We start from the raw sequence: 17,572 nt of genomic DNA on the forward strand, positions 1-17,572 counted from the left end.
CCGTTCCCCTTCCACCTTCCCTCCTCCTTCTCCCCGCCCCTCACAAGATGGCGGCCGGCGGCGCCGGGGCTGGAGGCGGCGGTGGGGGCGCGCCCCGAGGGGCTTGAGGGCGGCCGCAGCCTCGAGGTAGCGGCGGCGGCGCGGGGGGCACCGCTGCGGGGCGTCCCCGCGGCGGGCGTGGCCCGCTGCCGGGCAGCGAAGGACTCCAGTGCTCCGATCTCCTCGTTCTCCTCCTCTTCCTCTTCTTACTCCTCTTCTTTCCCGGTGAGCCCCGGCGGCGAGGCGCGGCCCCTCAGCGGCGGGGTCTGCCTCGGTGCGGGGCTCCCCTCACACCTCGGGGGGCCGCAGCCCTGGGGGCGCGGTGCTGGTCCCTGCGCCGCTTCTAGCCATCGCTTATTTTATTTTTAAGGTATATTTCTAATAAACTTCGAAGGTCTCTTTAACAACAAAAGGCCCGTAAGGATCAAAAGTTGGTATCTGAAAGTTAGGAGTTGGCATCTAGCAGCTGTACTGAATGTTATTCACCACCATTGTGTTGTTCTCAGAACTTGAGAGAGAAATCTAAGGAAAGGGAGGGAGGTCTAAGTAGATAAACTTTTCCTTTGGATTACTTAATAAAATGTTTTCTTCCCCCATTCAGATTAGTTCTTTCTGAGATCACACACTTGGACAGAAAAATGACATCGATTATCAAGCTGACCACGCTTTCAGGGGTGCAGGAGGAGTCTGCCCTGTGCTACCTATTGCAAGTAGATGAATTCCGTTTTCTTTTGGACTGTGGCTGGGATGAAAACTTTTCTATGGACATTATTGACTCCCTAAGGAAGTAAGTAGCGCGCACACTTTAAATAGGTCATGTCTTTTTCTGAAAGTTTTCAAAACGCCAGTCAGTGGTATTTATATGGTGATGTTACATCCAAAGTTGTTCTTATTTGCTCAAAATGTGCTTTATGTGAAGGGGATGATACTGCTAAAACATCTCTAGTATTTTTTTTTCAGCCCAATGAGTATCCTCAATTAACTGTAGTTCTCAAACTGTAGAGTTTGTTTTGGTTTGGATGTTTTGTGTTTTTATATATGCTCTGCTCTGTATCAAGTTTATGGGAGGCTGGCCTTGGCTTTCAAGTAACTTAGGAAGTTTAGCGAAGTTTTAAATGAGAGAGGCCTTATTGTATGGAGGTTGAAGATAAAGTGGATCAATTCTTGCCTTGTGTTTCAAGTTTAACAAGCTGGCAGTCTAGAAAATGGCTTCTGTTAGTATCCCAGCCCTGTCAAGACATCAACTTGTCTAGTCTTTAGTACTGAACTCTTGCATGTTTACAGTGAGGAACTTTCCTGATGCTGTTGATTGCTGGTAAAAGACTGAAACATAACAATTACATGAAACATAAAACATCCTGTGTTTTTAGCTATATAATTCTTCAAAGTAAAATCTAAATTTTGTATACCACCTTTCCTGAATTATAATTTGACTTGTTTCAATTTGAAAAAAAAAAAAGTTTTGATTTGATTCTTATCAATATAAAGATTATTGACTCTTGGATCTTGCTATTTTTTTCTCATCTGAAGAAAAGTTGTAGTCTGTTTTAGGTTTTTAAATATATAAATGTGACTGTACCAAAAATACTTTTGACTTTTCAGTTAACAAACTTTCTGGTGTTGGAGTATATATTAAGGTCTTTTTAGTCAAGAATTTAATGTGAAACTTTTGAAAGTTCATACATGACCCAGGCCTTGAAGTTACATTTTCAGAACTCTCTTGCATATTTAAGTTCTAACATTACTTGAATGTTTGGAAATATCTCTGACTTTTAGTTATGGTTTTTTTAAACCTGGAAAGGTTTGAATTTTCTTATTTGGCATTCAGACTGTGCAGTTGTTTTAAAATAGTCATAGCTGGAAGTGTATAATATCTTTCGGAACTCTTTTCAGCATCTTCTGTGTCCTTCCTTTGTAGACATGTACACCAGGTTGACGCTGTTCTCCTTTCTCATCCTGACCCTCTACACCTTGGTGCTCTCCCATATGCAGTTGGAAAAATGGGGTTGAATTGTGCCATTTATGCAACTATTCCTGTATATAAAATGGGACAGATGTTTATGTATGACCTCTATCAGGTATATTTAAGTTCATACTTTAATACACAGCATCATTGGTAAGGTAGATGGCTCAAGTTTTTGAACATTGTGTGTGCTTCTTATTTGTTTCAGTCCCGCCATAATACTGAAGATTTTACACTCTTTACGTTGGATGATGTAGATGCAGCCTTTGATAAGATACAACAGCTGAAGTTTTCTCAGATTGTGAACTTGAAAGGTAAAGTTGTTCTGTAAGGAACAATTTCGATAAGCTGCTTCTAGTGACTCTGTTACTTTCACTAACAGTTAAGGTAACTTTTAAATAGGAATATCTCTATGAAAGTTAAGCATTTTGCAGGTCTGAATTCAGTAACACTGTGCCAGTCTGTATCAGCTGAGGAGGAGGCTATGCCAGAGCATATTTAGGCACTGGTTTCTCCTTTTTTTTTTTTTTTTTTTTTGTGTGTAACTTTTCCTGGAGTTTGTTCATGTCTTTAAAAAGTACTTATTCATATCTCAGAGCTCCTCAGTAACCAGTAACACAAAAGAAAGTTTTCCAGAGAACAAATGATGTGCAGTTACTAAGTTTTAGCATGTGAATGATTTAACGAGGTCTTTGCAGACTTTGAATGACACTCGGTGTAGCTTATTGCTAGGAACTGTGGCATACAGATAATCAGCATCTTTTTGCTGTTGCCGAATTCAAAGATTGGAATGAAATGGAAACACTGTTCTTGCACAGACACACACAAGCTGTTTAGCAGCTTGTCTCCATGATGCTGTATCTCCCAGCTCCTCAATGCTGCTTGCTGCAATTCTTGCCCTGTCATTTGGCATCCCACTTCCATTTTTCTTTTCCATTCTTGAAAGGCTGCTGGCCCTTTTTCAAGGTATTTGTAGCAAGGATGTATCTGTGCTACCAACTTTTACATCTGGTAAGTGTTTTAGTGAACAACTATGTCAAAACACCTTATTTTTTCATATTTAATGGAAGTGACTCGTAGTTTTGATGGATGCATCTAAGAAGATAATGCATGTTCTAATCATTGTTAAAGCTGTGCAGTCGTGCAGTTCTAGTTGGTGTTGTGGATCAAAGACAATGAGTAACAGTCATGGTTGCTGTAGTTTTACTCTGACAAAGAGCAAGGCTAGCACGAATGACAAGAAGCAGCCATGCATTAAAGTAAGAAAAGCGGCATGTAGTGCTGAAAAGATCAGGCATCCCTGTCTGTAGCACATAGACACCTTTCCTTGCAATTCATTCACTTGCCTGTTTGTTGTTCTGGCAAATTCCTGGTTTGTGTAAGAAACGTTTTTTTTTTTCTAAGTACTTGATACAGTACAGTAAGTAAATGATACAGTAAGCATTTTGTATTGCAGCAGAGAGGGGTCTGCCTTTCACCAGCTTACTTGCTTTCCTGGGATATATTTGTTATGTAACTTGCTGTTTAGGTCTGTAATTATAGCAGCTTGGCAATGCCACTGAGTACTGGTGGGAGACGGCATGAAGAAGTGCTCTTCACTTTAGTTTCTTTTTCTGGAGACAGAGTAGAAATGAATTGCTTGAAGTGTAACATCATGAAGTTACTGGTTAGATGGCAAGGAGAGAGATGCTGCTGATTTTCACACTTCATTTGATTTTTTTTTCAGGTAATAGTTTTGGAGTTATTTATTTACTTTTTATTTAGAATAGTGGATTTTAGTACATGTGATGTACCTAAAATATTGAGAGGTTTTTAAAAGATCGTTCTTTTTTGTAGGCAAAGGACATGGTCTGTCAATCACACCATTGCCAGCTGGTCACATGATAGGAGGCACAATTTGGAAGATTGTCAAAGATGGAGAGGAAGAAATTGTTTATGCAGTTGATTTCAACCACAAGAGGGAGATGTAAGTTCAATGTAGCTATCTATATTTCTTAGATATGTTAGGTGCGCATAATTTTGTGTAATGAATAGGAATGGAAGTAGCAGTGCCCTTCCAGAAATGAGACCGCTAATTTCACATGCATTCAGATTAATTGATTTGAAACAAGTGTTAGCTCAGGGTTTCTTCATTCCACTCAGATTTATTTATTTGTAAGTTTGAAGCAGGAAACATTCAGAAAACATCTGTGCAGCTTGGAAAAGCTTTTCTTGCAAGTTTAGGAAGGAAAATAATATCATAAAGCTTCTCATCGTCATGTAGAAAACAATAGTCATTACTAAAGAAAAATACGCATTTTTTTTTACCTTAAATAAAACCTGACAGGAAACTTCTCATGTCCTGTCTTCCTTCTTTAAAATGCCTATTTAAAAGAAGAAAGGCAAGAAAATAAACATTGAAATAAGATAAATTTTTCTAATTAATTTGTTTTGTATTATGCATCAAGCCAAATTTAATCACTGAAACTTAGAATCATAGAATGTCCCAAAATGGAAGAGACCTGCAAGAATGATTGAGTCCAGCTCCTGGCTCCACACAGGATCTTCCAAAAATTAAACCACATTTTGAAGAGCATTGTCCAAATGCTTCTTAAATCATGGCAGGCTGGGTGCTGTGACTCCTTCTCTGGGGAACCTGTTCCAGGCTGTAATATAGGTCTGTTTCAGGTCTAATTAAAGTTCTATGAAAGAGGCTTTGGGGAATAAGAAGAGAAGGTAGAAAAATAAACTTAATTGAAACTTCCTTTATTCTTACTAATAATCAATTGTAGATATTAAATATATTTATGCTATGTGTCAACCTTCTCATAATTACTTGTTCAATAGGACTTTGACTCTTCTTAAACATCCTCTTATTCTTGGTCTAAAGTCTTTTCTTTAAGAAGCTCTTTGATTTGTTTATATGTGATACACTAGTTTTCTATTACCGAGGAGTTTGACTTCTGTACATGAGAAAATCTGGAAGCTAGCTTCTTATTTTTTCTTGTAAAATGGAAATGCAGAAAGTGAGTTTTGGCCTTTTTTTCCACAGCCATCTGAATGGATGTTCTTTGGAAATGTTGAGCAGGCCTTCATTGCTTATTACAGATTCATTTAATGCTACTTATGTACAACCCAGGAGGAAGCAACGGGATGAGCAGCTACTGAGTATGTATTCTGTTCTGGGGTTCAAGATAGCAGTAACAGGATTTATTAGTCAGTCTAAGTTGTTTTTCTGTAAGAAGGTCACCAGCATCTAAATTAAGAATCTTTATTAAAATTTAACAAATTTTGAATTAGTCTTTCCTGATGGTACTGATCCTGTAGGTAAAACATTTTCCTAAAAACAAATAATTGTACCCTATATAAAACTATGTTTGAAAATTGGCTATTTTACCCAGTATCAATTTATTTCTTAAGGAATTTTTAATTGACCTTCCATAATGCAATTTTTTTAGCTCCATTCTACAGATTGTATTTATCTATTTTAAAAAAATAGCATCAAGGCAGTGGGATCTTCAGAGCTACCAAGAAAAGTCCAGCTCCTTTTAATTTAATTGTAAATGTGGTTTTGGTTCTGTCTTGAAGTTTAATTTATTTGAGTTCAATTTGCTTTTGATTAATGACTGTCAGTGTGATATAGGAGGGAAAAAAAAAAACCACCACCACCACCCCACAAAGACCCTAGTTGTGGTTTAAAGTGTAAGCACTTTTTTTTTATTTCTTTTTAGCTAATGTTTTGGAGACGTTACGAGGTGATGGAAATGTATTAATAGCTGTGGATACAGCAGGCAGAGTTCTGGAACTCGCTCAACTTCTTGATCAGATCTGGAGAACAAAAGATGCAGGATTAGGAGTCTACTCTCTAGCACTTCTGAATAATGTCAGCTACAATGTAGTAGAGTTCTCTAAATCACAGGTTTGATTTGATTTGTTTTCATTTTAAAATGCAATTGTGAAGAGGATAACAGGATGTATATTCAAGAGCTTTTTTCTTTTCAACAGTGTTTAAAAAAACAGACTGGGTGTGTTACCTTATTCTAGAGTTGGTATTAGTCTCTCAAATGTTTTGATCAAGTGACACAGTGTCTAGTCATGACTACTGCTGTGCTTCTTGATACTTGTTTCTACTTTCTTTTTAATCACAAGGATTGTTAGCATATTATATAGGTATTAAAAAGTACTCACTTCTGTGGTGTTTACACTCAGCATTATTTCTATACACGCTGAGAAACCTTGATGTTATCACACACATTTCACCCATTACTTAATGTCAGGTTTGTACGTTTTTACAGGGCTTGTATTCCTATTAATATTTTTTTCTTAATATATATTTTAGGTTGAATGGATGAGCGATAAGTTGATGAGGTGCTTTGAAGACAAGAGAAACAATCCTTTTCAATTCCGCCATCTCTCCCTATGCCATAGTCTTTCTGATCTGGCTCGAGTGCCTAGTCCAAAAGTTGTTCTTGCCAGTCAACCTGATTTAGAGTGTGGATTTTCAAGAGACCTTTTCATTCAGTGGTGCCAGGATTCCAAAAACTCTATAATTTTAACTTACCGCACTACACCTGGAACATTAGCACGATTCCTGATAGATAATCCTTCTGAGAAAGTTATAGATATTGAGGTAAGAATGTGTCCATTTATCTAAAAGTTTTTGTTGTGGGCCATATGGGGGAATAGAAGCAAAACTGAATTTAGTTTTCTTTTTGACCTGCTGAAAATGCTTCTAGTGGTGGAAGGAAATCTGAAATAAGTATGTTGCATATATAACACGTTAAGGATAAACTTACATAAAAATAAATCTTACATTAGAAAATGCAAATTATTTTTCAGTGGTGTGGTAGAATTAATATTCCACAGAGATGAGCATGAAATTGCTTTTAAAAATTTATCATTAAACAACACTTCTTATGTCTTTTTTTATTGTTAAAACAAAACTGCTTACAGTTTAGATGCAGATCACAATATGCTATGTATTATTCTTGCTGGAAATCACTTTGGTTTGGGATGAGGGGGGAATTGAGTCAAATGAGTGTAGTATATTGCACCAGAATTAAAAAGATAAGTGAGATTTAGGAATTAAAAGAATACAATTCGTTATTGCTCTTGTTTTCAAATTATTTTCAAGTAGTGTACCTGTGTCAGGTAAATGCTGGTAATTCACAGGAGTCCCCAGTGGTTGGTGGGCAGTGATAACTTCAATCCTGATGATGCAGCCTGCTTTTACTTTTAGGTTGGATTGGAAATGTTCAATTACAGTATTAGACTTATTAGTATATTTCTGCGTTATCCATTGTGACCTATATTCTGATTTGTTCTTTGGAAAACAAGAAAAAATTGATGTTGCTTTGTGTACTAGTATAGCATTTTGCAAGGTTCTGTTTTTGTTAGTTACACAAAGGTCAAAAAAACCACTGCTCATTATAAAGTATTTGCATTCAGTTATTGAAGCGAGATGTTTCCTGAAGATGTTTTAAGGAATTTTTATAAAGCTAATTTATTTTGATACCGTAGAGATGTTTTTGTGTTAGTCTCTGCTAATTGATAACATTGTCACGATGTTGCCATGCTAAGGTGCCACACATTTACATATTCTTGTTCTGTATGTGACAAACAAGTTGCATTTGCCCTTGATACTTAAATATAAATATTATCTTACCAGCATTGTACAGGAGAAATACTAAAATCACATCAGCTAGTCACAGTAATGTTAATTTTTATTCTATCTTTAAGTTGAGAAGACGTGTCAAGTTGGAAGGAAAAGAACTTGAAGAATACCTTGAAAAGGAGAAACTGAAGAAAGAAGCAGCTAAAAAGTTAGAACAGTCTAAAGAGTAAGTATGTGGGCTGTTGCATTCTGCTGTTATTGTTAGAGTTGATATTTGTGTGATCAGCTTGATGCGTCAGCTGTTTACAGGGATAAATGGAAATCGTGGTTTCGATAGGTTTGTCTGAGGTCATTGCGGAGTCAGTAATGGTTGTCTTTAATCTGTCGTTACGATAGACTTGTTTCATCTGCTGTATGTGAACAACTTCTCAGATGCATAAACTGTCCTTGTCCTTAGTCAGTGTCGACTGCTAATTTTCAGTCAGTGTGTTTATGTAATTCTAAAGCTGAATTAAAAAGAAAATGCTGTTCTTGGAATGTCATTTCAGGGCAGATATCGATTCCAGTGATGAGAGTGATGCCGAAGAGGATATCGATCAGCCAACTGTACATAAGACCAAACATGATTTGATGATGAAGGGTGAAGGTAGCCGGAAAGGAAGCTTCTTCAAACAAGCCAAGAAATCTTATCCAATGTTTCCAGCCCCCGAAGAAAGAATCAAATGGGATGAATATGGCGAGATTATCAAGTATGTAGAGAAAGCAGTGATAGTGCTTAGTAACATGTAACAACTATGAAGTAGTTCAAAAACAGAAATAATAAAAATAAAAACCAGCATTCTCTCCCTTGCTACACTGTTATACTCTCTCCTAAACACAGTAACATTTGAATGGCTTTTGTAAAACAGTTTGTGCTAAGTTTCACAGGAAACTTCTGATAAGGATTGAAGCTGGGAGGTACTGATTCTTGGCATGAGCTTACATCTCTTATGTTGTGTTTTCACTACAGTTTTTCTTGCTTTTATTTTTGAGAGAGAAGATTATTTTTTTTTGAACCTGACTTTTTTCTACTTTAAATGACACGTAACTTTGATAAATTTACTACAACAGGAAGGAGCATCTTTCAACCTAAGAAAATCTAGCAATACTTGTACTATTTATGTGAGGAATACATGCTAGAAACCCTCAACTTGCTAGTGTTCTGCAAGATATCAAAAGCATTTTTTTTAGATATGAAAGTGACATTTTCCAAATGAGCTCTGTTCACATGTGAAATATTGAAGGCCAGTGTAACAAAACTGTTAGCACTAACAGTTCTAAAAGAAGTCAGTAGTTATAGTGAGGATTACTTGTTTCTATACTATGTAGTGCTTTGCAGTTACTGTAAGACTATTAAAAACAAAATGCCTTTCACCCTTTAGACCTGAAGATTTTCTAGTTCCAGAACTTCAGGCAACAGAAGAAGAAAAAAGCAAATTAGAATCTGGTTTGACAAATGGAGAGGAGCCTATGGACCAGGATTTATCAGATGTTCCCACCAAATGTATTTCAGCAACAGAATCCATGGAAATTAAGTGAGTGGCTTTGTTCTGATTTTTGGTAACTTCATAGCTAGGAAGGTACTGTTCAGAAAGCCAAAGCGTTTTAACCAGCATTCAGCTGTTTTGCCTTCTTTCCAAAACGGTTTGTTCAAGCTGAAATTCCTTTTTTTTTTTTTTTTTTTCCTAACTGAGAAGGAAAAAAAAAATATTTGATCGGTTTTTTACATTGTAACAGTAGGCAATGGCTACGCTTCTCATGCAACAAGAGGGTCTCTTGTAGAAGTGCTAATAGGAAATGTAGGCCAATGTAGTATCAGCTGTTAATAGTGCCTATATTTCACATTCTGTTTTGCTTTGAATTCTGCTTGCTACCTGTGTGATTTTAAAGGGATAATGGGAAAATTCCAGTACTACATGTGTCTCCTGAGTCTGTCCTCCAAAGTCTCTGATGCTAGAGGATTCTTTGGAGCTACTTAGCGTGTGCTGGTATCATTGCTTGTAGGGAAAGACAGTGTGTTGTGGGGAGCTCATTATGAAAAATGTTGTGTACTGTATTGTTTGCAGCTGTGTATGTATCCAGTGAGTCTTGAGCTTTATGAGCCTTAGTCCATGCTATTAGAATAGTGGCATGGGTATTGTGCAGATTGGGTAAAAAAGCTAGTTTGGAATTGAGAAAGTGGGATAGGATTCTCTTTTTTTCTCCAGGTTAATCACAATTAGCTTTTTACTAGCCTTTCTGGGAGCATGGTACAGAATCTTACAGCTCTTATTCTTAAATATGCACTTTAGTTCCTATGTGAGGAGAAGTGGAAAAGGAAGAGCAAATGATACAATAGTTTGTCAGCACAGATATGCAAGTGTGTACATATATTTTGCTAGAAAAGATTGAACTTACATACTCTTAAGTCACGTTTTGATAACTATGTAAGTGAATTTGGGGAATTTATAGTGTTAAATATATGTATGTGCTGATAGTTGATAATTCTTTATTTTACTGATCCATAAAATGCCTTGTGATGACAATTTTTTCTCATGTAGAATAATTTAAATATTTTTCATTTTGTAAATCAAAATTTTTGGTTCAACTTTGACTGCTTCAAAATATTTTATTTAAACTTAAAAATCTGTTAATCTTTTTTTATATGAATTCAAACTAGAGCTAGGGTTACATACATTGACTATGAAGGACGCTCAGATGGAGACTCAATTAAAAAAATTATTAACCAAATGAAACCAAGACAACTGATCATTGTCCATGGACCACCTGAAGCCAGCCAGGACCTTGCAGAATGTTGCAGAGCTTTTGGTGGAAAAGACATTAAAGTTTACATGCCAAAACTACATGAAACTGTAGATGCTACCAGTGAAACTCATATTTATCAGGTAAGCTACAGGATTTTGTTACTTTTGTCAGTACTGAGAACTGTAATAAAGCTGTACTGGCAGGCTTTCTTATTTGGCCCTCTGTTTTTTTGGGAGAGGAGACACAAAATGCTACATATGTGTACGCTTGATTTTGACACTGGCAGCTTTTTTGTCTTATGGGTAGGCATTCTCCTTATGCTCAAATGAATGTTACTCCTAAGTGCTTAAAACAAAACTGGAATGTGAGATCTGTCCACTGTTGCCTGTAGTGCAGATGGCAAAGTTTATGTCCATGGGAACATCAGTTTGCTTTACTCTTAGTCTTAGTAGATTTGTTGCGTCTATATATAAGGTTACCACTGTATGCTACAACTGCTTGCAACACAGATTCTTTCTCTAATCTCAAGAGGAGACTTAGCAAAGAAAAAAAAAAAAGTATGAGACCCTTTGTACCCAAATAGTGCTTGGAATAAGCAAGTACATTCAGGAACAAGTTATTGTTAAAGAAATTGTTTAAAAGGTACCTCTGCCTTTGCCACCTCTTTTCTCCTCACAAAAAAAAAAAAAAAAAAGTGAGGTAATGATAAAATGTTGCACTTTCTTCAATACATTGCATTTAGTTTTCATGGTTAAACTCAAAATGAGAAAACTTGGGTAATTTGTGTGAAGCATATGAAAATCTTACATGGTCCTGATGCAAATTGTGGAGTTGTTCAGAGGAAAGCACTTCACATACAGTTTAGGTATTAAGTCTTTTATGCCTTCTGTCCTTTTAAAGTTAATATAAAAACATCAGTAGAAATGTTGAAAGAGGTGCTTTTGCTATATTACAGAGAAAAATCTGTTACCAGTGGAAGCAGAAAGCTCCAGTTACTCAAAATTAACTTGTTTGGAGATTCTTAAAACAGCAGTGATTTTTTTTTTTTTTTTTTAAACGACGATTTCACACTGACAATTGCCAGTGTGAAAGAAATGAGACTTCTGATTTTTCACAAAATCCTTATCTGTGTAAAAAATTAATAGCTCCATATCTTGTTTGTTTTATTTTATAAGGGGGTAATTCAGTCTTCAAAGATTTTTTTGTTGTTGTTGTTTTCAATTGGAAGCTGTCTGAACAGAGGAAGTACATTGGAGACATTGAATTAGAAAATAAATTAGAGTGGGATGTTGGAATCCTAATGTCTTCTGGGCTAATCATGTTGCAGATAGTTAATGAGGTGCAATTTCATTTGTACAGTTGCAGCCTTAATTTTGCTATTGTGATCCTGCACAATCTCATGTGGATAGCAGACCTTCAGAGTAGGGTTTTAATGAGTTCAAGTCCTGGAATGTGCCAGAGGAATCAGGGAAATGTTTTGGTCACTTAGTCTGATATTTACAGTAGCCTGCTATTTACAACAACCCCTCTTGCAATAAAATATTAATTATCATTTTTTAAAAGAAGGTTGAAGTTTGGAGCTGCAATTTAGTAACCTGAATTTAACTGTGTAAATTTTCCATAGACTTACTAAGGCCAACTGAAGAATCCCTTGGCCACAAAAAAAAAAAAAAATCTGATGTTTTACAAGTCAGTGATTGTTCCTGCCATAAATTTAACTTGTTCACAGTCATATAAGTTTCTTATTTTAATCAAGAAAAACAAAGACATTGTTCTCTGCTTTTTTAAAAGTTGACTGCTGATATCAAATTTGTACAAACTGTGTTTTTTAAGTACAGAATGTCTTGCCTTAGAGATACCAATTTCTTTCTCTCTCCAGAAGACTGAGTCAAACCAATGCAGAAAGATGGTGAAAGGAAAACTGCTAATTTTGGAAACTTGAAGTAAGAACTCTGTGTATTTTCTATCAAACCAACAGTACTTTTATTTTTGTGCAACCCAGGTCAGGTTAAAAGATTCTCTCGTCAGCTCCCTTCAGTTCTGTAAAGCCAAGGATGCTGAGTTGGCTTGGATAGATGGTGTCCTGGACATGCGAGTTTCAAAAGTGGATACTGGAGTTATTTTGGAAGAGGGAGAGCTGAGGGAAGATGAAGACTTAGAGATGCAAGTGGATATGCCTTCTTCGGACTCTAGTGTCATTGCACAACAAAAGGCCATGAAAAGCCTCTTTGGTGATGACGACAAGGAGATGTGTGAGGAGAGTGAGATCATTCCTACTTTAGAACCCCTGCCACCTCATGAGGTATAGAAACTTCCGTGATTTCTTTCTAGTACTTAGTGGTTGATAAATGTGATCTTATTCAAATGAAAGTCTAACTGAAACTGGTTTATCGTGTTTGGTTTTCTCTTAGTTAAGCCTACTGCTGTTCTTTGAGATTTTGAGCTTTTCAGCAAGGATGATCTGTTGCATTCACAAACACTGCCTAGCACACAGTTACCAACTATTTGTGAATGAGATCTTAATGTTCTGTATTTGTAGTTAGTACTTGTAAATCAGTTATTTAGTCACTCTTGGGTCTTGTTCTGTTTTGTTGATGCTATGGGAATTACTTCATATACTTAAGTAGAAATACATGTCTTGGAAATTCATACACCACTGCCTCTATTAGTGATCTAAGTTCATTGATTTAATCTTTTCTTTAAGTTATTCTTTACTCTGAAATGAAAGTAATTGCATGTGTGAATAGATGTTAGTTCATTTTTCAGTGAATGATTAAAATAACTCCTAATCCTCGAATTACGTGTTAAAATACTGTTGCACAGTCCTAAATGTAGTTTGCTTCAGGAGGTAGATAAATGTGGAGACAACTCTAAAGTCTTTTCATACTTCTGTGACAGTTGTCATGGGTCTGTACTGATCAACAGTGCAGCTTACTGCAGCTCTGTCCCTGGTCATAACATGTCTTGGAAGAGATCTTCAAGGGCAGTTTTGTCTGCAATATGTGAGTGAAGAAAGAAATCTTTTTTTTTTTTTTTTTTTTTTACTTGACAGGTAATTTCTATGCTTTCCTTTCCTGCAAACATCTTGTTGCAAGTAGACAGAAATAGAACCTTCACATTTATAGTCCCCCAGCCTATCCATAGGCCATGCTGTTGCCAACACAATGATGAGATCTTTGGAAAAAAAGGAAGACAACAGGTAGCAGAAGGATTAAAATTTTGTGTGTTGTTTAAAGGTTCTTGGACACCAGTCTGTGTTTATGAATGAGCCAAGACTATCTGACTTCAAGCAAGTTCTCTTGCGAGAAGGTATACAAGCTGAATTTGTAGGAGGAGTGCTTGTCTGCAACAATCTGGTAGCTGTTCGCAGGGTAGGTGTTCTGTGTCTTAAACTCTTTGGTAAATAATATTCTAAATGAAAATTAAATTTCTTGTTAGTGTAAAGATAATAAACTGAAACATGTCTTTTGTTTCAGACTGAAACAGGGCGCATCGGATTGGAAGGCTGTCTCTGTCAAGACTTCTATAGAATAAGAGACCTTTTATACAAGCAATATGCTATTGTCTAAAGGAGGTTCTGCAAAGGTGTTTTTACTTGAACTTGTAAAGATGACGAGGAGTTCTCTCAGTTTTGACTTTTTGTAGTTTTCTAATTTATACAAGGGAGAAGTAATTCATAAAGAGCAGTTAACTACCCTGAACATGTAAATAACTGCTACTGTCACTCTTTATAAACTTGTTGGTACATTCCATGTTCTTGACTTTCAAACTGTTATGACTTGCCATCTCCCACACAACACATTATAAATGAGTTTATGGCTACGAACTATTTCTCAGGAAAGGTTCACATTGACAGGACATGTTATGGTTTGATAGATTCTCTGCCAAAGAGTACAAAGTCTATCTATTCTAAAGACTATTCTAGTCTTCTATTCTAAAATACGATTAAATATGGAACTGGTTTTTGTCCTTTTTGGAAGTGGCTTGAGCCCGTTTGTTTGAATTGGAGTTTAGTTATGTTTTTAATAGCCCACTTAAAGTTGACTACCTAAACGTTCCCCCAGTGTTCATCTGGCCATGTTTTAATGTTGTTGCTGTCCACTCTTACTTGTTTGTTCCAGTACAGCATTTCATATTCTATATGAAGTATTAATCTGCAGGATCAAAAAATTGCTTTGAACAGGTACATTAAGACGACTGGAGAAAATGGCGAGGCAGCTTAAAATCTAGTGATTGTGTGCTTCAGAGTAACTTCTGTACAAACTTATTGAATTTGTAATTTCTTGTTTTGCAGAGTTATGCCAACTATAAAGTCTTTTGAATTCTAATTTTAATACTTTCAAAGACTAAAGCCTTTATCTATGCACAGCTGTTTGTTCAAAGTGCCATGAACCAAGTTCAAGAAGATCCTTTATCTGGAGATCTGAGTCCATGTGATGTATTTAATGCTTTCGTGCCATGTTCCATACTATTGCACGTTTTGACAATGGGATTTATTGTAGTTGTTGATGCTGGAAATTGTACTTACTTTTTAGGTGAAGATGAGTACAGATTTCTGTGGCTTAACTTCTCAGAAATTAATTTATGCATACAAATGGCCTCTTGAGAGTTTCTTTAATTCCATTTTCTCCCATCTGTGAACCACCAGTTTTGACAGTGGAGGGTTGCCTATTTGTTTTTACATAAAACAGCAAAGTCATATGCGCTCTCTGTGTATATGTTTAAATAAAATTTTTTGACAAAGTGGCAAAAAAATAGCCCCGTGGGCTATTAATGGTAACATAATTTACCTTGCAATTCATTTTTGACTAATAGTTTATCTGATCTACAGATGATTTATACTGTTTAAAATAGTAACTTGAAATTGAAGTCCATGCTTAACAAAACAAACCAAAAAAAAATCAACCAAGCTGCTAGAACTAGATACTAAAAATGTAAAACACTTGAAAATGTAATGCTAAGTGAGAAAGTTTTTTGTGACACGCAAAAATCTTGGCTAGTAATGACTAAACAGCTCAACACTTCTTTGGCAACAATATATAGAAAAAGGTTTATTTTCTATTACATTGACAACTAGAAGTTCTTAGAAATGCTCTGTTTTTGTAGCTGTTTTGGAGCAGTGCTGTGTAAATGATACTGGGTGCTTGCTGGTGAATACTATTGTATTACTGTTGGTGATACTAATGAACTTTTATAAAGTGCATTCCTTTTTACATAATCATATTGGCCTTAGAGCTTTTAACTTGGAGGCTTGGGGTGGGCAGAGATCACATAAGGCGCTATGGAATATCGAAATAAAATTTTAAAACCTTTAGGAAATCAAATTAAAGAAATGCTATTCTTAAGAAAGAGGCAAAGACAAGACAGCATGATCACCAAACTTTCTATCATTTTTTTTGTAACTTATTGTTTCAAATTGAGTTAAGTTTAACAAATGTTAGTGTTATCAATTACTAAATCCCCGTGTGTCCTGTTAAAGGACAATGTAGCATCATCACTAAAGAGTCTGTTCTGCTTCAAATGAGACCTAGGAAGCTGATGTGCAGGGTAACAGTAGTTCTCTGAGCTCTGGGACAGGGGAAGGTTGGATTTGTGGGCTGGTGAAAGGGAGGAAGAAGAGTACAGGACATCTGTAGTAACATCACAGGCTGCAGCTGCACTGTGTGACAGTAATTGTTATAGATGGTTCTATCCCAAAACACATTGTGCAGAATCAAGATTGCTTTAATAAGGTATGATATGTATTAGTATTTCAGTTGGGAAAGGAGAGTGTTTTGCTTGGGGAAAACACTTCAACCACTAAAACTTTCAGAGACTTCAGCAAAATAAATTTTACTGTAATGATCTGAAAAACGGCACAATATTCTGTTTCATGGCTGTTAAATGTTTTTGTAGTTTTAAAAAGGTGATGGTGATGAAGATGATAGACAGTCAAATCTGCTACCCAGTAAACAGAATTTTAGGTCTTGATCTGAAAACTGTGTAAGTATTTCAAAATGTGTTGAAACTTATTTTTTAAAACACTTTATTTTTAAAAATACTTCAAATAGTTTTAGAATTTATCCTCTGAGACTTTCTGACTGTTATGACTCAAGGAGCAAAACGTGTCAGTAATATTCACTTTAAATGCAACTTGCTGTCACGTGCTTTTTTGGTTGTAAACACGGAACAGGATAGTTAGCTAAGTCAATGTGGGCAGTATTAGTGTTAAAGAAGAGTACTTTTGAGCTCTGAAATACTTGCTTAATGTAGAATATAGAAGCAATGTTTTAAATATCTGTTAATTGACAAGTATTTTTTCTTACCTGTAGATAGAGTGTGAAAGTTTGGTAAGTATGGGAGGCATGGAAGAACTATATAGTTTCATGCTGTGCACTATAAATTATATTCTCCTTGATAGGTTATGTATTAGCACTTTGATACAAAGTAAAATAAATTACATCATTTCTGAATAGAACTTCCAATAAGCCATGGATCTGTTTTCCTTGAAAAGAAGGATCCGTAGAAGCTCAAAACGTTATGGAGAAGCTAGTTCAGTATTTGAGCTGTAAGCAGTAATAACCTGCCTGTTGTTGCGTAATCCTCTTAGGTGATGCAAGCTGGATCTGTGGTTCAGCAGCTGAATGATAATGAGCTAAGCATCTGCCAAAAAGTAGTCTGTCACTGCAGGCTGGTATTCACAAACTTTAATAATGAGCACATAGTTGATTTCAATAGTATTTTTGTTTTCTCAGATAATTACTCATTTTCAGTGCAGGTTTTCTGAAGTGCTGCATACCTCTCCAAAAGGTATTTCTGAGGGAGTTCTAAACGAATTTGGAAAGATGGTAGTTTCAGTTAAAAAACAAAACAACAACATCAACAAAACACACCTTGTGTCCAACGCAGTCCAAGGCTGACACCAGTATCCTAAAATTGGCTTTGGAGAATTACAGAAGGAAATCAAAGGGGAGGGTTTCTCATGTGGTAGTGTGGCTATGGTGCCTGTGTTGATATTTAAGATGAAGTAAAGAAAGCCTTATATTTATTGTCAAATTGCAATGGCATAACTTCCGCAGCAAAATAACTATTCCATGTCCAGCGTGGAAAGGATTTTTTTTTAGATACGACCACAATTATTTCCTTTGTGGCTAATCAGTTTTACAGAAATATTTCAGGTGTCAATTACAAAGAATGAACTTTAAAACACAGAT

General features: G+C 36.1%; 1 protein-coding gene across 3 annotated transcripts; it reads left to right on the forward strand.

Annotated features, from left to right (window-relative positions):
• The first annotated feature begins 37 nt into the window (after nt 1–37).
• CPSF2 (cleavage and polyadenylation specific factor 2) lies at nt 38–17,245 on the forward strand. Of its 3 annotated transcripts, none has more exons than XM_035327871.1 (15): nt 38–409; nt 641–826; nt 1,958–2,117; nt 2,211–2,316; nt 3,839–3,968; nt 5,034–5,149; nt 5,713–5,900; nt 6,321–6,611; nt 7,721–7,821; nt 8,144–8,344; nt 9,017–9,169; nt 10,294–10,519; nt 12,382–12,681; nt 13,616–13,750; nt 13,856–13,948. In XM_035327871.1, exons 2-15 carry the CDS (start codon nt 678–680, stop codon nt 13,946–13,948), a joined length of 2,349 nt encoding a protein of 782 aa, XP_035183762.1. In that variant the 5' UTR covers nt 38–409; nt 641–677. The 3 variants fall into 3 exon arrangements, with proteins under 3 accessions (XP_035183762.1, XP_035183763.1, XP_035183761.1); XM_035327872.1 differs by having other exon boundaries at nt 38–264; XM_035327870.1 differs by lacking the exon at nt 38–409 and having other exon boundaries at nt 678–826; nt 13,856–17,245.
• The last annotated feature ends 327 nt before the right edge of the window (nt 17,246–17,572 follow it).

The sequence above is a fragment of the Oxyura jamaicensis genome, chromosome 5, assembly GCF_011077185.1.
Source record: "Oxyura jamaicensis isolate SHBP4307 breed ruddy duck chromosome 5, BPBGC_Ojam_1.0, whole genome shotgun sequence".
NCBI lineage: Eukaryota > Metazoa > Chordata > Aves > Anseriformes > Anatidae > Oxyura > Oxyura jamaicensis.